At 34.2% G+C, this 22,993-nt stretch overlaps 1 protein-coding gene across 1 annotated transcript in view; it reads right to left on the bottom strand.

Annotated features, from left to right (window-relative positions):
* SEC63 (SEC63 homolog, protein translocation regulator) overlaps positions 1-22,993 on the bottom strand; it is a 66,058-nt gene that overhangs the window by 18,790 nt on the left and 24,275 nt on the right. Inside the window, exons 3-14 of the mRNA XM_082634000.1 lie at positions 21,133-21,247; positions 19,686-19,798; positions 15,782-15,843; positions 15,131-15,189; positions 13,394-13,444; positions 12,262-12,370; positions 9,873-9,967; positions 9,641-9,773; positions 8,181-8,273; positions 7,350-7,504; positions 5,877-6,024; positions 4,446-4,528 (exon numbers count right to left, since the gene is read on the bottom strand). Coding sequence (XP_082490126.1) covers positions 4,446-4,528; positions 5,877-6,024; positions 7,350-7,504; positions 8,181-8,273; positions 9,641-9,773; positions 9,873-9,967; positions 12,262-12,370; positions 13,394-13,444; positions 15,131-15,189; positions 15,782-15,843; positions 19,686-19,798; positions 21,133-21,247 — 1,216 coding nt within the window. The remainder of the gene's footprint in view (positions 1-4,445; positions 4,529-5,876; positions 6,025-7,349; positions 7,505-8,180; positions 8,274-9,640; positions 9,774-9,872; positions 9,968-12,261; positions 12,371-13,393; positions 13,445-15,130; positions 15,190-15,781; positions 15,844-19,685; positions 19,799-21,132; positions 21,248-22,993) is intronic.

The following is a 22,993-nucleotide window of genomic DNA, read 5'->3' as shown; positions in this document are numbered from 1 at the left end:
CATATCAGATAAAATAAACTTTAAAGTAAAGAATGTTACGAGAGATAAGGAAGGACACTACATAATGATCAAGGGATCAATCCAAGAAGACAGAACAATTATAATTATATATGCACCCAACATAGGAGCACCTCAATACATAAGGCAACTGCTAACAGCTATAAAAGAGGAAATCGACAGTAACACAGTAACAGTGGGGGACTTTAACACCTCACTTATACCAATGGACAGATCATCCAAACAGAAAATTAATAAGGAAACACAAGCTTTAAATGACACAATACACCAGATAGATTTAATTGATATTTATAGGACATTCCATCCAAAAACAGCAGATTACACTTTCTTCTCATGTGCGCACGGAACATTCTCCAGGATAGATCACATCTTGGGTCACAAATCAAGCCTCAGTAAATTTAAGAAAATTGAAATCATATCAAGCATCTTTTCTGACCACAATGCTTTGAGATTAGAAATCCATAACAGGGAAAAAAACATAAAAAACACAAACACGTGGAGGTTAAACAATACGTTACTAAATAACCAAGAGATCACTGAAGAAATCAAAGAGGAAATCAAAAAATACCTAGAGACAAATGACAGTGAAAACACGATGATCCAAAACCTATGGGACGCAGCAAAAGAAGTTCTAAGAGGGAAGTTTATAGCAATACAAGCCTACCTCAAGAAACAAGAAAAATCTCAAATAAACAATCTAACCTTACACCTAAAGGAACTAGAGAAAGAAGAACAAACAAAACCCAAAGTTAGTAGAAGGAAAGAAATCATAAAGATCAGAGCAGAAATAACTGAAATAGAAACAAAGAAAACAATAGCAAAGATCAATAAAACTAAAAGCTGGTTCTTTGAAAAGATAAACAAAACCAATAAACCTTTAGCCAGACTTATCAAGAAAAAGAGGGAGAGGACTCAAATCAGTAAAATTACAAATGAAAAAGGAGAAGTTACAACGGACACCACAGAAATACAAAGCATCCTAAGAGACTACTACAAGCAACTCTATGCCAATAAAATGGACAACCTGGAAGAAATGGACAAATTCTTAGAAAGGTATAATCTTCCAAGACTGAACCAGGAATAAACAGAAAATATGAACAGACCAATCACAAGTAATGAAATTGAAAATGTGATTAAAAGTCTTCCAACAAACAAAAGTCCAGGACCAGATGGCTTCACAGGTGAATTCTATCAAACATTTAGAGAAGAGCTAAACACCCATCCTTCTCAAACTCTTCCAAAAAATTGCAGAGGAAGGAACACTCCCAAACTCATTCTATGGAGCCACCATCACTCTGATACCGACACCAGACAAAGATATTACAAAAAAAGAAAATTACAGAGCAGTATGAGTGATGAATATAGATGCAAAAATCCTCAACAAAATACTGGCAAACAGAATCCAACAACACATTAAAAGGATCATACACCATGATCAAGTGGGATTTATCCCAGGGATGCAAGGATTCTTCAATATATGCAAATCAATCAATGTGATACATCATATTAACAAACTGAAGAATAAAAACCATACGATCATCTCAATAGATGCAGAAAAAGCTTTTGACAAAATTCAACACCCATTTATGATAAAAACTCTCCAGAAAGTGGTCAGAGAGGGAACCTACCTCAACATAATAAAGGCCATATACGACAAACCCACAGCAAACATCATTCTCAATGGTGAAAAACTGAAAGCATTTCCTCTAAGATCAGGAACAAGACAAGGATGTCCACTCTCGCCACTATTATTCAACATAGTTTTGGAAGTCCTAGCCACGGCAATCAGAGAAGAAAAAGAAATACAAATTGGAAAAGAAGAAGTAAAACTGTCACTATTTGCAGATGACATGATACTATACATAGAGAATCCTAAAGATGCCACCAGAAAACTGCTAGAGCTAATCAATGAATTTGGTAAAGTTGCAGGATACAAAATTAATGCACAGAAATCTCTTGCATTCCTATACACTAACAACAAAAGATCAGAAAGAGAAATTAAGGAAACAATCCCATTCACCACTGTAACAAAAAGAATAAAATACCTAGGAATAAACCTACCTAGGGAGACAAAAGACCTGTACCTGTACTCAGAAAACTATAAGACACTGATGAAAGAAATCAAAGATGACAAAATCAGATGGAGAGAGATACCATGTACTTGGATTGGAAGAATCAATATTGTGAAAATGACTATACTACCCAAAGCAATCTATAGATTCAATGTAATCCCTATTAAATTACCAGTGGCATTTTTTACAGAACTAGAACAAAAAATCTTAAAATTTGTATGCAGACACAAAAGACCCCAAATAGCCAGAGCAGTCTTGAGGGAAAAAAACGGAGCTGGAGGAATCAGACTCCCTGACTTCAGACTGTACTACAAAGCTACAGTAATCAAGACAATATGGTACTGGCACAAAAACAGAAATATATATCAATGGAACAGGATAGAAAGCCCAGAGATAAACCCACGCACCTATAGTCAACTAATCTATGACAAAGGAGGCAAGGATATACAATGGAGAAAAGACAGTCTCTTCAATAAGTGGTGCTGGGAAAACTGGACAGCTACATGTAAAAGAATGAAATTAGAACACTTCCTAACACCATACACAAAAATAAACTCAAAATCGATTTGAGACCTAAATGTAAGACCGGACACTATAAAACTCTTAAAGGAAAACATAGGAAGAACACTCTTTGACATAAATCACAGCAAGATCTTTTTTGACCCACCTCCTGGAGTAATGGAAATAAAAACAAAAATAAACAAATGGGACCTAATGAAACTTAAAAGCTTTTGCAAAGCAAAGGAAACTACAAACAAGACGAAAAGATAACCCTCAGAATGGGAGAAAATATTTGAAATGAATCAATGGACAAAGGATTAATCTCCAAAATATATAAACAACTCATGCAGCTCAATATTAAAAAACAAACAACCCAATCAAAAATGGGCAGAAGACCTAAATAGACATTTCTCCAAAGAAGACATACAGATGGCCAAGAAGCACATTAAAAGATGCTCAACATCATTAGAGAAATGCAAATCAAAACTACAGTGAGGTATCACCTCACACCAGTAAGAATGGGCATTATCAGAAAATCTACAAACAACAAATGCTGGAGAGGGTGTGGAGAAAAGGGTACCCTCTTGCACTCTTGGTGGGAGTGTAAATTGATACAGCCACTATGGAGAACAGTATGAAGGTTCCTTAAAAAACTAAAAATAGAATCACCATATGACCCAGCAATCCCACTACTGGGCATATACCCAGAGAAAACCATAATTGAAAAAGACACATCCACCCCAATGTTCATTGCAGCACTATTTACATAGCTACATGGAAGCAACCTAAATGCGCATCAACAGACAAATGGATAAAGAAGATGTGGGACATATATACAATGGAATATTACTCAGCCATAAAAAGGAACGAAATTGGGTCATTTGTTGAGACGTGGATGGATCTAGAGAATGTCATACAGGGTGAAGTAAGTCAGAAAGAGAAAAACAAATATCGTATATTAACGCATATACGTGGAACCTAGAAAAATGGTACAGTTGAACTGGTTTGCAGGGCAGAAATAGAGACAGAGATGTAGAGAACAAACGTATGGACACCAAGGCGGGGAAAGTGGCGGGGGGCGTGCTGGTGGTGGTGGGATGAATTGGGAGATCAGGATTCACATATATACACTAATATGCATAAAACAGATAACTAATAAGCACCTGCTGTATAAAAAAATAAAATTCAAAAATTCAAAAAAAAGTAGGTAATGAAATTCTCAACAATAATCAATAATTAATCTCTGTATAACACTTTACAGTTTAAGAATGATACCCACACTACCTTGTAATTATAATGTTTTATAGGGAATTAACAAATCATCACAGGAAGAATTAATGTATTTTTCAACTTTGTGTGTGTGTGTGAAAAACTAATGTGAAAACTATAAAAATTAATTTAAAATTACAAAACAACTAACAGAACCTGCAAAATTAACATTTGCAAATCTACAACAGTTTTGACTTTGAGAATGTATAACTTAGAGTGAGAGAATATAAAAGCCTTAACACATAACTTTTTTTTTTTACAACTTTATTGGAGTATAATTGCTTCACAATGGTGTGTTAATTTTTGCTTTATAACAAAGTGAATCAGTTATACATATACATATGTTCCCATATCCCTTCCCTCTTGCGTCTCCCTCCCTCCCACCCTCCCTATCCCACCCCTCCAGGCGGTCACAAAGCACTGAGCTGATCTCCCTGTGCTATGTGGCTGCTTCCCACTAGCTATCTACCTTATGTTTGGTAGTGTATATATGTCCATGCCTCTCTCTTGCTTGGTCACAGCTTACCCTTCCCCCTCCCCATATTAACACATAACTCTTAAAGCATAAAAATACAGACTACTTACTGCCATTGTTTGCCTTGTCAATTTAACCAACACTGTAACTAAGGATCCTACTGTGATGTTGTTGCTATCTTCATCATCCAATACTATAAGATAAAATAAAAATAAATAAATAAAAATCAAGCTCTATGTCAAGGCAAACAGCAAAACCTAACTTATTCAAATCCATCTGGTATTTCAGTATTTCAAACATACAGAGTTTTAAACCTACTAAATAAAAAATAATTTATTGACTATCTACTCTGTAAAAAGCTCTCTAGTAGATGCCTTCAACAATGTACTCATTTAATCCTTAAATCAGCTCTATGAAGCATTATTATTATTTCTTTAAAGAAGATACTGAGGTTCAGAAATAAAGTAAAATGCCCAAGGTCACAAAATGGCTATATCGACACTGCTAAGTTTCAAACCCAAGTCTTTTAAAACAGAGTATGTTAGGACTACAACAGCTTTCTCTCACAGTGATATAAAAATAGGATTCTGTCACTCTATTAAATTGTACAAACTTTATACTCACAAGATCTTACCTATATGAACAAATGTGTGCCTGTAAGAATAAAATAATTAAAACTAGTATTCTGAGCAACAGTAAAGATATTTTAAGGCAAGAACTTGAAAATATTGTTTATATTGAAAAACACTTTAAAAACATTTTTTGCAATGTTTTTTGCAATTGTTTAATTTTTTAAAACCACATTTGCCACACACATCCCCAAAAGTCTAATAATAAAATAAACTTAACTACAAGTCCTTTAAAAACAGAAACAATTCCTAACACATCCTTGTATTCTTGGTCCCCCAAGAATGTTTTCACAATGGCAACTTAGTAAATGTCAAAGCTCAGAACAATGTCACAATGAAGGAATGGAGCAGAATAATCTCTAATTCTGTCACCATTCTAAGATACTATATTCAGCTCTAAAATGGGAACTCACAGGACAATTATGTTGGTAGAAAAATAATCTCTATTTTTTTTTACTCCAAGCAGACAAAGACAGAAGTAAGTCAAGAAAAACACATAAGTGTGGCACAGAGCATGGTGATTTTCAAGATTTAATTAATATAAACAAGTTAGGTTTTTTAAAAATTAATTTTAGAACTAAGCAGGTATCTTATACTAACAATAGATATATTTCAAATATCTTTCATTACATCTAGAAATTTCTTTCATTCTTTGAAAAGTTAAGATCTTCTTGAAAGCTGAACTACAGAACAGAAGCATCCTCAAACCTAAGCCCATTAGGAGGATAATAAAAGTAGGGTTCTCAAAACTAATAAGTATACAACATCTTCCATCACAGCAAATCTGACAGGTAAACTACAGTTCTGCAACGTCTAATTAAAAGTTATTAAATAAAGTGTTTTGAGGACCTTGAGCCAAATAAACAAAAGCCAATCTATCAAAAGGGAAGCAATGGGAAACCTCCCACTTACCCTGTGATTTTATGTCCATGGTCACAAATGGGAAACTCCCAAGGACAGCCATAACCTCTTCATACTTTTCATCTTCAAGGAAGTGCAATAGATTGTGACGATCTGATTCTTTTAAACTCACCAAATCCTGGATAGTCTTAATTTTGTACTAAATTTAAAAAGAGAGAGAAAGAAAATAAATCCCGAAGTCATATAACTTTACATAAAAGGAAAATTATTAGCATGTTTACCAAAACAAAATCCAAAGACTTTTAGAAAAATGTTAAGATTATATACATTTCAAAGCAGAAAATACAACTTCACTGCATTTCACGGCCTTTTTCTCCAAGGAAATTTAAATTTAAGAATTTTTTTTATTACAAAGTTAATACACAGCTACTTTTTTTAATTAGAAAAAAATAAAGTTAGAGGAAAAAAATAATAACATTCATATAAACTCTTGACCCAAGCAAGAACAACTGTCATTTGATTTGTTCAGTTTGCAGACCTTTATTTTTAATTTTAATGATAAAAACCTTGAAGAGTATGAATTTATGTCCATGTAACAGCTGCATGCACCCTTAAGTTTTACTATGCAATACTCTCATTTTTGTTATTTCTAAATACAGCTATCTGTTATTGCAGTAAAGCCCAGCCTGGCTAAATGGATACTCAGGAGAGGGTTTTTTAATTTCTGAGTATTTGGTGCCAGTTATTAATTTTTACTTTCACCGATAGGGATTAGCTCATGAGGCATGTGAAATGCCTGCTTTTGAATTCTCAAGTTTACAATTATGACTTAAAATGTGATCAAATTTATAAGAGTAACACACTTACTCAAAAGGAGACAACTCTGATGCAAATTTCTAATATATATTTATTAGTTCTACCTTAACACTATCAAATCCAATGTCTATCTTCTGCCTACTTTGTCTAATATCAATATATACAAAGTAATGTTTAAAATCTCCTACCAAAATTACAATTTCATTCCACTTTTTCTTATATTTCCTCAAGTTTTCATTTATATTACATTTCTGAAATATCTTAAGATTTATTATCATAATCTATATACAGATTATATTTTCTAAATAAGAATTATCTGTATTTGATCTACTTATTTTTTGAATGCTTCATTTTTTTTGCTCAGACTCAACCAATAAACTATTACCCAAACTTTAAGCCACGAATGAAATAAATGGAACGTATACAGTGCATTTTTACTTAGTACGTTTATTTTTGGCAACATAAAGAACAAAGAAAGTGTTGACTGCTAAAATGCACTGACCCCCAAAGTAAACCACTACAGTAGTAAAATATTATAACAGCTACCTAATCAAGAAAGTATTAACAGAATCACTTGAGGGATAGTTTTAGAGTTTAAAACATTGTAAATCTAAGTTCATAGTAACCATTTCTAGAAAAATTTTCATTCATGTTACCTTTAAGTGACAGGATAAACTGCTTAAAACTAATTTTAAAGTAGCAAATTACCTTTTTATGATTAGAAACCCTTCTAAGATTGTCTTCTTCAATGTGAGGGAGCTGCAGAAGGGGAGACTTAAACTGCTGAAGGCCTTGCACAGCCATCTGGGAAAGCTTCATGCAGTTTTCCAGGGATGCCAAAGTTGGAGCACGAAACTCCCTTTCTTAGAAAGAACAGAAGAAAAGCAAACACAGGTCTGGACTTTTTATATGTTCAGGAGTACACAATTCATCACAAAAACAAATTCATGTGAACATCCTTAACATCTCAAATTTTATGATCACAGTGTCGAATTTCCTTTAGAAGTTACTGGGTAAGACACAGAAAATACACAAACTTGGTCAAATGCACATACTGATGTCATGCCAAAAACTGACATCATCCATAACAACAAAACACAACCAGTATCTCTTTTTTAAGGGTCTCTCTTTCCATTACTGACCATAAATAAACTCTCTCGTTCTTTTTTCCATTATGTAAAAAACACTACATGTCAGATGAATCATCATCACATCACTTAAAGAATTACTTCAAACTCATTGTTAACCTAATTCTAAAACTACTAAGAGGAAGGAAAAGGGTATTTTAAATCTTTGCAAACAATAAATAACAATAAATAACAATAAAACAATGAAAAATTAAATTCAAAAAACATAAGTCACCATACTTTACATATGAAAAATACAGGAAAGAAATAAGAAAAACCATGAACAAAACTGGGAAAACTGATTCATCTCACAGACAGAATTATACTAAGCACCCAAAAATCTTAAAACTATGAAGTGTAATCTGTATGTGCTTGCAAGAAAAAGTACAACATAATTATGCTTCCTTCTCACCTTCACGGCTCCGGGCCATTATTATTAGTTGGCAGATTACATTAACCATTTCTTGAAGTAGGGCAGGGCATTTTTTCAGCATAAATTGCTGATCTGCAAAACAATAAAACACCTGAAACAAATCATTCTTCTTTTATGATTAAAACATCTTTATCACCTGTAATCCAAGACGAATGCTAAATTTTAGTTGTCACACAAATTTTTCACATGACCTCAGAATATTACAGGTTGAACACAATAGTTCCTCGTCTGCAGCACTATGTCAAAAATCAATCAGAAAAGCCTACCTCAAATTAGATGTTTCAAAGGCAAACTTTTAATATTGTGGTCTTGGGCTTTATAAATTACTCCCTACCTTTTTTTTTGGAAATAGCCTTGATCTTAAATTTAATTATAATCTTACTAATTTAAGAACTTCAAAATTCTTCTTCTTGTGTACCTAAATTCCTATAAGTATAATTATGGATAAGTCCAAAGACTAAGACTGAGAATAAATGTCAACTAAATGGAGAGAGGAGGAGGAGGGAGACAGACACTTTCATTTATACTGCATATAATAGTTAACCATTAAGATCATCCATTGGGGTTGGTACTCAACCTCAAAAAAAATCTGTTCCCTGTTTCTTAGATAATTGGTAAAAATTGAGATGGTTTCATATCTGTACAGAACATTAGGAACAGAATTACTAGTTAACTTGCAACTTCAATAAACAATGCCTAAATAGCACTCCTTGATTCCATCATAAGCAGCCTATCCTATCATTAATCACTGAGCATCAACTGACCTTGTTTTCAAAGGCATTTGATTGCATTATCGGCTTAAAGTCGGGTGGGGGAGGGGTGGTGGTTCATTCAGAAAGAAAATTCCCTAAGGATAATAACTTTCTTTTAAAACTTCCAATTGAAATAATGCAAGTGAAAAGAGATGACACTCAAATTCATGACATCCCTGGAAACACCACTGTCCCAATCCACTGCTTTTCTTTTAAGTAGAATAGATGGCTTCAAGTACTCATGAAGCTTTAAATAAAGATTAAACAGACATTTCATTGGTAACTACTGCTGGAGTATGATGGTGGTACTGGTGGCGGTGACTGACACATCTGTTGTCAAAATCCATTTTTTTTCTTGCCCCAAAAGGCTTACAAAATCCTTTTTTAAAAGTCACCAGGAATTATTGTATAATCTGCAACTGACTTAACATTTTTCATAGAGAGTATTCTCTCACCTTGAAGTACAACATTTTAACATTTGCCAAAACATCTGACTTACTAATACCTTCAAAGAATTTGTGAAGTAATTATGTATGTAGCTTATAGATTTGTTTTTAAAAGGTCCTTGAGTAATTATCTGATTGAGCAAAAAAGAACAGTGACAAAAAAAACACTGCACCACGAGGTCTAATTAAATCCACCTCTTCTGTACCACTAAAACCCTACAGACATTAGAATCACAAATACCTTCTTCAAGGGTCTCAGGAATTTTCATTCTAGCAAGATGAGACAGTAAAAGAACTCTGGCCTTCAGGCTATATGGGCAGGTAAGTGGCGGCTCATTCTTCTTTAAATTAATGCTGCCAATTTCTCTGATTAGCTAGAGTAAATAAAATCATTATTTTAAAATGTATACTTAAAAAAGCATTAACTTTATATATTTAAATGTTTATCAAGGAATTTGGGAGACAGGCCTAACCTGAGGTATTAGAATATTATCTGTTGGTCTGCTTGTGGCATCCTTGTTATACTGAGGATCAAATTCAGAGGCTCCAGCCAAGACCATGATAAGACCTAAGAAAACAAAAGAAATATGAAGAAAAATAAATTTGCTCACCCATTAATCTGCCTCCCATGATACTTGATTAATCCTAGAGTGAGGCAGTTTTCCAATCACATACAATACTAAAATCATCTGAACTCCACTATCAGTAAGCATTAATCTCTCTCAGAACAAAAGAAATGTCTCACTTTTTAAAATGTGTGCAATATTACCTATCACAAGTAAATAGAAATACACATCAAATTAAGGGCCCAGAAGCAACTAGGTGCATTAAAATCACTACAAATAGCATCTGTTTCTAGACCTAAGCATGTGTTCCACAGAAATTTATAGCAGGAAGTATTCTATGTGATGTTACTAACTGCTTTGTAAAAAAAAGGGGGGGGGGGCTTCCCTGGTGGCGCAGTGGTTGAGCATCTGCCTGCTGATGCAGGGGACACGGGTTCGTGCCCTGGTCTGGGAAGATCCCACATGCCGCGGAGCGACTGGGACCGTGAGCCATGGCCGCTGAGCCTGCGCATCTGGAGCCTGTGCTCCGCAATGGGAGAGGCCACAACACTGAGAGGCCCGCGTACGGCAAAAAAAAAAAAAAAAAAAAAAAGGGGGGGGTGGGCGGGGACTCCATGGCTAAATAAAGCTGAGAAATAAGAGTTAAAAAGAGTTTCAGGTTTCTTCACTTCATGACTCCTCAGAGTCTCGAGTAAACTAAAATATACTGTAATTTGCAGAAATTTTTATTATGGAACCCTGAAGGGTTTTGTAGGAAGTGTTCCTTGAAATACACATGATGTGAGGTCACATATATTAGTGTTACTCTCGTTGGCCTATACAAGTTCTTTAATGACTGGCACTATAGTCATCAATCTTACCTTACAGCAGAAAATACATGCAACATCCTCACAAAAAGCAGGACGGTACAGAGGTTAAGTGCGTAGTTGAATGACCTAGAACAATATTCTTCACCTCTCTGTGGGCCTCGGTTTCTTCATATGTGCCTGACACACAGTCAGCATAGTAATGTGTGTGAGCTATTACTATTACTACCCTCAAATGTTTGAATGAAAACAACTAAGACAGCTATATAAATGGTGCCAATGCTAAAACCAAGGATATATAACCAAACCCACCAGCTAAACAAAGCTTTTCTGATAGAATTAATTGTGAAAGGCCAAGTACCATCCTCAGAAATGAAATAGAGATCAAGATCACTGATCCAAAAAACACATTAAAACAGGTTACAAGCATGAAACAGTTTCATAAGGGAGAATGTTTATATATTAATATTTCGATCCAGTGTAAGGAAGAGTCATACATGTACATAAGGGAAGGTAACATTCAGTCATTCCTCAGAAATAAAAGATCTGCTCATTCTTCAGAAATATAAGATCAGTTCGTTCTTCAGAAACACAAGATCAGCTCACACAGTCATATGATCCTGAGGAATCTCTTTCTCACTATCAAGAAAGGTGGTAAAATTGGCAAATATGAAATACGAAAAAGTCCACTCAGGTTTTGGAACAAAAATGCATCCTCCAGTGAGGCACAATTTAAAACTTACTTTTTTTTTTTTTTTAAAGGAAGGGAAGGGAAATGTGTATGATTTCCACAGAGCAGAGATTCTGAAAGGCAACACTATATATTCCAAGGATAAAATTTATAATGCTAGCTTTATGGGATCAAAGAAAGTTATTTAGGATGGTACTTTTTTTTTTCCATAATGAATTTTGAAATAAGACTCTGGGCATGAAATATTCTGGCAGTTTTCTTTTAACACACCCAAGACCTCTACATACTTTACACGATTAACACAGTATATATGTACTGGTTTAGGGCTTGGGAACCACATTACCTGAGTTCCATCCTAGCTCTGTCACTTACTGTGTACCCTTGGGCTCAGTTTCTTCATCTATAAAATGTGCTTAAAAACAGCACTTATTTATGGGGGCATACAAAGATTAAATGAGTTAATATATGCACAGTGGCTAGCAATGCCCGGCAATGACAAATACTCAAGAAATGCTAGCTGGTATTATTACAAAATTAGCCCACAAGAAGTTTTACCATAAAATTTCTGGAGGGAAAAAAATATGTATTGATATATACATATAGCTGAGTAAAATGGGAATAACAGAACTACAGATTAAGACATATGATAAAAGGTGTTAGCATTTTCCTCCAGCTTTAGCTATAATGAACTGAATATCCCTAAAACTATTAAATGGAATTTCTCCAGTTGAATATATATCAACTCTACATAAATGACTCAGAAAATAATCTAATATCACAGTTACTTAAATTTACTTACGTTTCATATCCATATTTCGGGTTTTATAAACAAAGTATGTATAAATCTGTGTTGTGCGTATTAGAATCTGGTCTCCACTATAGCGTATTGAGCGATACCACCAAGAGCCCTAAAGCACAAAATTAAACCAGAAATAAAGCATAAAAACTACGATAAATGTTAACTTTGATGCAGAATGGTCAAATTTTCTAAATGTTCATAAACCAATAAAAAGACCTGCTCTTTAGAACAAATGCCTTTGTTACATATTTCAAATGATTTGGTAAATATTTATGCTGCCTGAGGCCTAAACACCAACCTACCTCATTACATATATATGATTAAAACATTTAAGTTTCAGCTAGAAATTGTTTAAAGACAAAATAGGAATGAAACAACCCACTGCTATAAGCAACAAGCTGGTTCCTCACACATAGCATGTCTTCAATAAATATTTGACAAATAAGCATAGGAGCAATTTTATAGTTGATATACTACTTTCATTCACATTATTCCACACAAGTGGATTCTCACACAACAATCCTATGAAGAAGGCAAGACAGGTTAATTGTTAGCCTCACTATGGGACCCGTTGGAACCGTAAGATCAGTGAGAACACCACCAGTCATAAGAGTAATAAACAATAAAATCATAACCTTTATGGTACCTCCGTATTGAGGTACTATGCAACTGTTTTTAAAAATGAGGTTGTTCTACATGTTGTACCCCTATATGAAGCAAAAAAGTCACAGAACAATACATATAGTAAGATCACATTTTTAAAAAAATGTGCACATGTATATATACATAATGCATAGAAAAATACCTGACAAGGAAGCAAACTTAGCAGTGATTATTTCTGACAGAGAAATGGAGTTGGGGGAGGTGGTAATGGAAGATTTTCATTTTAAATTCTAAATACATCTGTACTATCTCATTTATGTGTAATTTTTGGATCAGGAGGAGATTCATTTTAACATATAAAGATATGTCACCTTTAGAAGACCTTTAAAGTATAACTGAATATAAGATTCTTAAAATTCAAGGATTAATGGATTATATTCTAATACAAATTACAATCTTATAAGGAGACTCCAAAGCATGCACCGATCCCGTTCCCTAAAAAATGCTAATAAAAAGAGTTGGAACTTACCACAACAACTGGAAGGATAACCATGAATGCCAATCCATAGACAAGTAAAACCTTGAATTGAAAAGGAAAGAAAAAATTATGGCCTTCATCAGGTAAATTATGACAACATCCATGAACACTTACTTTGAGGCTTACATGGGGGAGGCACTATTAAAAGCACTCCTCATGCAGTACTTCATTTAATCCTTATGTTCAAACTCTAAGAGGAAGGTACCATTATTATTTTCCTTTTGCAGATAGGGAACCTGCAGCATATATAGTCATCCCTCAGTATCCGTGGGGAACTGGTTTTAAGGCCCCCAAGGATAGCAAAATTCAGGGATGCTCAAGTCCTTTATATAAAGTGGTGATAAAAGAGTAGGGCCTCTTTATCCATGGATGCAAAACATGCCGAAAGGGAGGGCCAACTTCAGCTGACCCTTGAACAATGTGGGGCTTGGCTCCCCAACCTCCTTGCAGTGGAAAATCCACCTCTTAACTTCAGAGTTGGCCCCCATTACCTGTGGTTCTGCATCCGCAGATTCAACCAACCATGGATTGTGCAGTACTGTAGTCCGTATTTATCAAAAAAATCCACGTATTAAGTGGACCCACACAGTTCAAGCCCCTGTTGTCCAAGGGTCAACCGTATTATATATCCACACCTTGGCAAGTAGTTAGTGCCTTGGAAATAAATGGTAGAAGCTGGTTTCTTTGCCTAAATATCAAACAGAACACATAATGTTCTGTTTGCATGTAATTTCTATCTATTGGTCTTAGATTTCTGTCCTACTGCTTGATCTCAAATCTGGTAGCTAACTATCTTTTCTCTTCTCTAGTATTCCCTGAATAACCCTAAGCATAATAAACATGCTTATATACAGCAACTATATACCCTGGAAAATAACATGTAAATAAATAGCCATAAAATAACACTAAATAGCCATTTTCAAAACAAAACATGGATTTTTTTATTGCTTCAAAGATAGCTCCTAGGGGCTTCCCTGGTGGCGCAGTGGTTGAGAGTCCGCCTGCCGATGCAGGGGACAGGGGCTCGTGCCCCAGTCCGGGAAGATCCCACATGCCACGGAGCGGCTGGGCCCGTGAGCCATGGCCGCTGGGCCTGTGCGTCCAGAGCCTGTGCTCCACAACGGGAGAGGCCACAACAGTGAGAGGCCCGCGTACAGCAAAAAAAAAAAAAAAAAGATAGCTCCTAGATAATTATTTTCAAGAAAGGAGAAGTAGGGAATTCCTGAACAATAGGTTAGGATAATTCCTGACGTTTTCAGAGTTGCAGCCTCTATCACGGACTGAAGTCTGATATCCTACAGTCTCCTGAAGTACCATATGTAATATATATCATTATGTTAGCACACGTTAAAATTAATTTAGCCTGGGTAAATGTGGAATAAAAGATAACTTAAATTTTGAGCGCTACTTAAGATAAATGTAGATACCATAAAAAAACAGTGGTTCCCTAAACCAAGGGTAGGACCCAATCTGAAACCACCTCCACAAGAAATCACCACAACTGTAAGGAATTCCTTAAACAGTGTGCGGGGGAACCCTACACTAGAACATACTGCCCCAAACCAACAACCTAATAATAGGAAACGATTCTTTTCTCCATTATGCAAAAACAGTTTTCACAATACACAGTTAAATTGAAAACAGCATACAGCATTTTCTTTGTAAAGCTCTCTTTATATTACCAAGATATATCGAACACATTATAGTGTCTTATTTAAATGTACTCACCAAAATTGAATTTTTCTGGTCAACTATCCAAGCTGGCAGGGCAATTCCAAAGCTTGTGGCTAAAATAGGAAGAATATTTTTGAAGAGTCTCCATTTCCAGTTTTATTTCTTTATATCCCCAAATTCCGTCTCCCCACCCCCTCCAAAAAAGCTTTAAGATTATCTTATTATGTGTTTCCATTACACAAAAGTTGATGGACATGGTTTATATTTGAAATTTTAAATTTTTCCAGAAGAAAAAAAAATTCTAAGTATGTGAATTCCTTTTTCCCAGAACACTTAAATGCTTTTATATGTCCTAAGTTTATGTAAACACTATGAATATATGAGAAAATGTTTAGTCAGTAAAGAAAAACAGATTTTTTTCATCCAATTTTTATCAACTACTAACTGGAAACGAAGAATAATGACAGTGACTACTTTCCTCATCAAATCAATCAAAGTTCTATCTTTCAAACCAATCTCTAGAAAGAAGAATAAAGTAAAAATTAATTAAAGAGAACTCAATTTACATATTTGTTTAACTCCTTGTGGTTGTAATTTTCCTATTCACAAACTAAGAAAATCAAAACATTCTTTTCAATCTAGTTAACATTTTTATAATATACACATATCATAACCCCAGTATTTTTTAATCATCATTTACCACACCTTGAGGCCCATCTGGATTTCCAAACTCTTCCCAATTTTTCCGGGACTCTTCATCAGTTAAACTAGCATAAAAGGAACAAAGGTGCAAAATTAGAAAGCCATATCTGAAAAATAAGTACTCATATACACAAACTCCATTAACTAACCAACTTACTTCTTAAAGATAATTTCAGAGAATCAAGAAAAGAACTCTCTGAAATCAGAAAAAAAGGGGGAGAGGAAGATAAGAAATTCAGCATTAACAGAAAATGCTAACTATTGAGCCCAGATACAAATTCCTAGTTGGCCCATGGGTTCTCAGGTTTAGCCAGTTCTAGACAGAAGATTTAATTTTAAAGGCTACTACATTTTCTAAGGAGGCAGGGAGGAAGGATTATAGGTTACTTTTAAAAATCTTATACGCTCAGATATTTCCCAAAATTTCTTCAATGGGCATGTTTTTACTTTAATAATGATATATATCTATTTTTAAATATAAACTTAATACATGATTAATAATAATCCCTCCAAAACTGGCACCACATTCTCAAAAAAAAATAATAACACCTATAAAATTCCACTGCTTTGGAAAAGGTCATTTGCATTGTGCTAAGATCACAATTTTCTCCTAAGCCAACTTCCAGCAAGACTAAGAAAATACCTGCTAAAGCAACAGCTTCTTAACCCAAGCAATATGAAAGTGACAGTGATTTTTTAAACACCTAAACATAAATACAACCCCTGACCTAGGCACCTAGGCAATGGCTCAAGGCACAGGGTGAGAGTAGTTTTATTCCAGGTCCCAGTATAGATGTTAAAAAAAAAAAAAAAATGAAAAGAAATTTTCAATTCCTTCAAAAACTTTACAATGCTGCTAAGGAGACAAGGCAGACACATACACACAAAATGACCAATAACATAATAAGGAAGGCATTCTTGCAGACCAATTGGCAAAAGAGTGTGTTTATGTCCAAATCTAATTTTAGCCATATTTCTATTTCCCAGAACATATGCACTTAAGATACAATGAATTTTCTATTCAACAAAGCTCCAATTGAGAGAGAGAATGCAGAAGAACCTTCATAAAATTGCAAAATTTTTCAATGATTTGAAAATATTTTTAAACTTATCAATTTGGTCATTTATGAAAACAAGAACCTTGATGTCTTCAGTCCTTATTCAACTATAACTCCACTTACACTGTTTGACCTAAGGCTGCAGTAAAATACAGGAGCCAATGAAAGGCATTATTAGAGAGACTGCAAGTTAATAAGCAGCGGTGCTAAGATTCCTTTCTGCTAAGGGAGGAATGTTTTTCAAAAACTTTTGCCTTTGTTTCCCTGTACAATTGTCCACCCCACCCAGAGCTTTAGCTATTGTTTCTTTCAATTTTCTGTCTCCTAATCAGAGTCTTTTCCCCAAAATAATTATCTCTGTCCCCTCCTGACTTTCTAATGATGGCAGCACCATAAACTGTTCTGTTCTCTATACAATGCCCTTAGGTTTTGCAAAATAAAGCACAGCTCTCATCAGAGAAGCACTTGATTTTTCAACCTGCATACACACCTGATTAAAATTCCATTAACTCATTCATTAAACCATTTGTACAACTGTTGTGTAACCATCCTGTATACTCAAAGGAATTATCCATTTTTTAAAAAGTCAGTGTAAGAAAGCAACTGATTTTTGGCTACTTATTAGTGCTTCAGTATCCATTCCTAAGACTTAAGGTACTTAAAAGCTATGTGATTTCAGTATAATTTATATATAACAAGCTTAAACAATACCAATGGTGCTAACATAATTTTTTTAAATTCAGTGAGTATAAAGCTTCCTAAACATGATTATACCCCTTGACTTTGGGGGAGGGAGGTTATATCATAGATCCTATTAGGAATCTAATGAAACCTATGCCCCTCCTGCCCTGGAAAAAAATGCACATTTACAAACACACATAAGTTCTGTATACAGTTTCAGGGACCTCAGTTTATAAATCCTAACCCAGAGAATGCTTTCACTAAATTATATGTGAGGGGCCTGAGTTGGCTATGCAGAGCTAAGTTACATATTCATTGTAACACATGAAAACATACTTTTTAAAAATCAAAATATCTTTAAGGATGTAAATCATGCTGCCCACTTGTTATAAAGTAGTTTAAACATAGATTTTACACCCAAAAGCAAAATCCCAACTATATCCAGAAGAATGAATCAGATATCAATAGTTGGTCTAACTCCTCAAAAATAACCATACCTCCTTTCCTTTAAGTTACAATCTGGTCTGAAGAAATAGGAATGACCCAGCTTGTTTATTATAATGAGTGAATAAGGGAAGAGAAACCAGCCTGAATAACCAAGGCAAATTCTGAAAAACTTTGTAGATGATGAGTTTTTTATAACTGCATTCTACAAGTTGCTTGAATTACGTAACTTAGGCTGGTAGAGTTATACATAAGATTGCAGCTTCAATCACTCAGAACCTATATTCAGAACCTATATAACTAATCTAGTTATACTTGTACAAGTTACAATAACTCAAAGTTCCGGGTCCCATAATCATTTTACTTCATTTGTCTGATAGACCATCAACTATTTAAGACATTTTACATACAAAACATTCTACATCTTGAACATGTAACTGAGTTAAAACCAAAGGCCATATATTATTCTTCTGTACTTCTTAGAATAGTGACCATACATCATAGAGTCAGATTTCCAGTAACCTGAGAACAAAATCATGAACTTGAAAGTGTTACAATACCTGAAAACTCGGGGGGGGGGGAATAACTGTACCAAAAGCACTAAAATTAAAACTACTAATTATTTTGGGGAAAAGAATCTGATTAGGAGACAGAAAGTTGAAAGAAACAATAGCTAAAGCTCTGGGTGGGGTGGACAATTATACAGGGAAACCAAGGCTATCTGACTTCCTCTGGAAATCTTCAGTTCTTCTTAAATTACCTGAAGACAGCAACTAAGGCACTGCAATACTTGTGCAACAAGGGTAAATGCTTAAAGGAGACACACTGAAAACAGGCGAAAAGGAGACACCAACTGAAAGACGGCAATCTGGAGGACGTCTGCTGCGAGGAAAAGAAAATGTAGTGTACACTTCAGAAGCTCCTGAAAGTATTGCTTTATTACAGAATCATATTCACATAGATAACAAGCAATCCACAAAGGGGGGGCGGGCTAGGCAGAGAGGAGACACGGTCAATATACTTTTATTAAGCACAAAAATGCGCAAGATATTTCCCAAACTTTTGTCATTCACATTCCACTTTCACAGCCTGCTATTATATCTGCATATCCTATTATTTACTTATATTTTTTAAGTTAGCTTACAAAATTATATACATCACCGAGTCCTCAAAAAACAGATAACATATTGTCTGTATTTTACTCTTTAATTCAACATAAGAGCTGTGTGGGATATATCTATGATTCCTGAAGAGTCCAGCTAACTTTTTAACTCTTGTAATATTAATACTCAAGGAATTACTCCAAATTTTATATACTCTATCTTGTTTCCCCAAAATTAAACTCATCTTTAGTTTACAGTTTAAATGAGACAAGCTACAAGCCAAAATAAAAGAAATAGATCTAGCCTAACAAAAAGCCTAGAAATGAAAACAAGGTGCAAGTATATCTCTTCTAATCAGGATGCTTTGAAAATAGCTCAATTAACACATCACTTATTACTTAATTTAACCAACTTACATGGCAAAAGCACTACTGTAAGTTACTTAAAATTAAGGTTTGGCTAATTAACACTTCAAGGTTGCCAGGTAGTTCCATAAATGATAGACTCAACATATGAGGCGCTTAATAAAAGTGTATGACAACTATTTTATTACTACTTTATTCAAATAGAAAACTATCTTTACCACTCCTAAAAATGTGTAACAGGTCCTATAATACTTACGCTGCATAAGCTTTTGCTATCCTCATGAACATAACTTCATCACCTCCTTTATCTGGATGATACTTAAGTGACAGCAAACGATACTGTTTCTTAATTTCTGCTACTGTTGCCCCCTAAAAGAAAAGGCTTTGTTTTAGTAAAAATAAGCACAATGCTGTAAAAACATAATCCATCCCACTTTGAACTTAAAATATTGAACTACTCAATATTTTCAGAAACAGAAAATGAAGTTTTCATCCTATATATACCTTGTCCTATAAATTTCACCCACATTATTTTTTAAATAAAAATATTCATTTTGTCCAATATATTTTATTTTAGTGAGCACCTAGTATGTGCCACGCAGTACCCTAGGCACCGACGATTTGAGACTGATACTATATAATGCCATTTAAATAAAATAAAATGATAGTGACATTTAAATATCAAAGAATGATCACAGTAAATTAAGTCTGGCTGAAAAAAGCTCAAATCAAAGGTTAACTTCCTTTCTAAGAAAAAAATCTGAAGAATTTCTGGTTTCACCTGCTTGCCAATATTTTAATATTAAGTAAATACTTAATAAGTTTACCTTAGTTGTTTCCTAATTAGATTCAATTTCTGTGAATAAATTTTTCACATTGATTTTTTATGGCATTAAATTGCCCCCAAACCTTTTAATCTTAAAAAATCTCTCTTGATGACCATGATCATCACAATAAGAAAACTCAGATGATATGCAAAATTTTCTTCTACAAAGCAGAAAACTAGAAGATTAACACACTCCTTACTGTGTATCATATGAATCTCTGGATCAAGCCATCTACTGAGGAGAGACTAGAAGTAAAAAAAAAAAAGTAGCATGGGGGAAAAAATGGAAAGGGCACTAGATTCACCTTGGTTACTAAGAAGTTATGGGACCCCAGACAAAACACAAATTTTCCAGGCCTCATTTTCTCCATGAGAAAAAAGGCTAGATGATCTCTAGCATTCATTTCAGTTCTAACTTTCCACTGATTAACTTAAAAGACCAATTTTCTACTGGGACCCATCACTCAAGTTCAATCAAGAAAGTCAGCTAACAGGTACACCAAGATTAACCTGAATTTCTATGACAAAGACACCAACACACTGCCTTAGTGTCAACTAACACAGGGTCCCATCCAACTAACATAAAATACACCTCCTGCTTCTAACTTTGCATTAAACCAACCTTAGAAATGTCTTTTAAAAATATACTAACTTCTCATCTCATCTTCAGATATTTTTACATTTTAGCAATTACAAACCAACCCTTAAGAGGATGGCAGTAAACATCTGTGGCTTAAAAAATATATATGCATTAGAATAATAATGGATTAGGTACCTTTTTTAACTGACCAGAGTCTGATTTCTTTAGGCACAGCTCAATTTCTTTTAGGCTGTGGGCCCAGAGTATTTTCAAGGGACTATATAAAATACTACTTACGGGATCCAAATTTAATACTTCATAAGGATTGTATTCTTGATATTCTCGGTCTGTTTTGGAAACTTTGTATGTAAGGAATAATAACAATGCCCATCCTGCAAGCAGAACTATTTTCCTGTTTAGAAAAAAGATAAGTGAAGCATAAATAGATACAACTATATGGTTTCCTTTAAGATTCTAAAAGACACTATGGCATCTTAAGTGGTCTCAGGTCACGTGCTATTGACTCCAATTCTATAACCACTGGGTTGTAAGACACAGTAAGGACAGCATCTGTTTTCGCCTTTGAATTCTCTAGAATCTAGCAGTGCCTGGCATATAATATTCTCTCAGTTACTATTTGCAGAATTTTAAGTAAGAAGTTAATGTATTCATTAATTTATTGGACCCATTCCATTACATCAAAATATATTAATACTTAGTATTTAGTTAACCATTTAATGTAAAAAAGAATTGCTCTTGACCTTGTAATTACACTTTTAGTAAGATAAACTATGAAAAATAATGGGTCAATTGTGCAAAGATGAATAAGTAGCCTTGTTTATAACAGTAAAAATTTGGAAACAACCTTAATGTCCATTTATAAGAAACTAATTAAATAAACCATTTATAGGAGACTAATTAAATAAACCAAGATATAGCCACACAATAGAACATTTTTAGCTAACAGATATAGAAAGACGTGCATAACAGGTTAAAAAAAGATATAAAAGAACATATATTTTGAAAAAAAACTAATTTCTTTTCTCTTCAATATGTTCTATTTAGTAAAAATATTTAAAAGATTGATATTACCAGTGTTGGAGAGGCTAAGGTAAAAAGGAACTCTCATACATTCTACACTCTGAAGGAATATCTGGCAATAAGGTTATCAAAAGCCCTAAAGAAGTGTATACCTTTTTAACTATCATCTATTCCACTTCAAGAAATTTAGAAGGAAATAAACTAAAATTAAGTTTATAAAGTATAAAAGGGTGGTTACAGGTATAATTAATAGCTGAAAACACACACACATAAATGTCCATCAATAGAGTACTGAACAGATAAATAACAGTACATCCATAGAGAGATACTATCTAGACACTAAAAATATTTGCTGTGGAAGATTATCTACCTTGTACTGTTAAATTAGAAAAACAGCTTTCAAAGCTGTATGTATAATATAATCCTATTCTTTGTAAATAAAAGTTTATTATAAGTAAAAATATAGAAGATAAATCATCTTAATGGTGGTTATCTTTAATGATGAAATTGAATAATTTTTTTACACCTTTTGTATCACAGTTTGTTACATTAGGTAGGAACTGTTAAACAAAGACATAAATGAATCATAGGAGACCTAATCAAACAAAACTGAAGTGACCTATTTTCAAATACAGAAAGAAAACATTCCGTGTGTTTAAGCTCTCTTGATAGGAACCTAACTTAAACGTGTTTATTTGGAGTTTCCAGGATCCAGTTCCAACTTACCTCCTTACTTTTATCACCCTAGTATTTCAAACAAAATAAATCCCCATATCCCACAGTTCCCTAAGCTTTTCCCACCATTATGCTTTTGCTCTCTTGGGTCTTTCAACCTAGAATTCCCATTCCCCATTGCTGCGTATCCAAACTATATTCATCCTTCAAGACTCAACTCAAATTATCTATCCTCCAAGAAGCAATCCTTAACCCTTGTTAAGATGATCAATGGGGAGACCATGGTTACAGTCACAAAGAAGCACAAACCATGACCTTCCTCCTCTGGCTCGTTGCAAACTCCTTGAGCACGTGGACAGGATCTTACTCAGTTCTGACTAACGTCAGAGTAACAAACAGAGATGGCACTCAGATGCAAATTTCTTTCTATCTGGCCAAATTA

The sequence above is a fragment of the Mesoplodon mirus genome, assembly GCF_964341445.2.
Source record: "Mesoplodon mirus genome assembly, chromosome: 10".
NCBI classification, from domain to species: Eukaryota; Metazoa; Chordata; class Mammalia; order Artiodactyla; family Ziphiidae; genus Mesoplodon; species Mesoplodon mirus.
The sequence above is the reverse complement of the archived record's forward strand: the minus strand, read 5'-3'. Positions and strand labels throughout refer to the sequence as shown.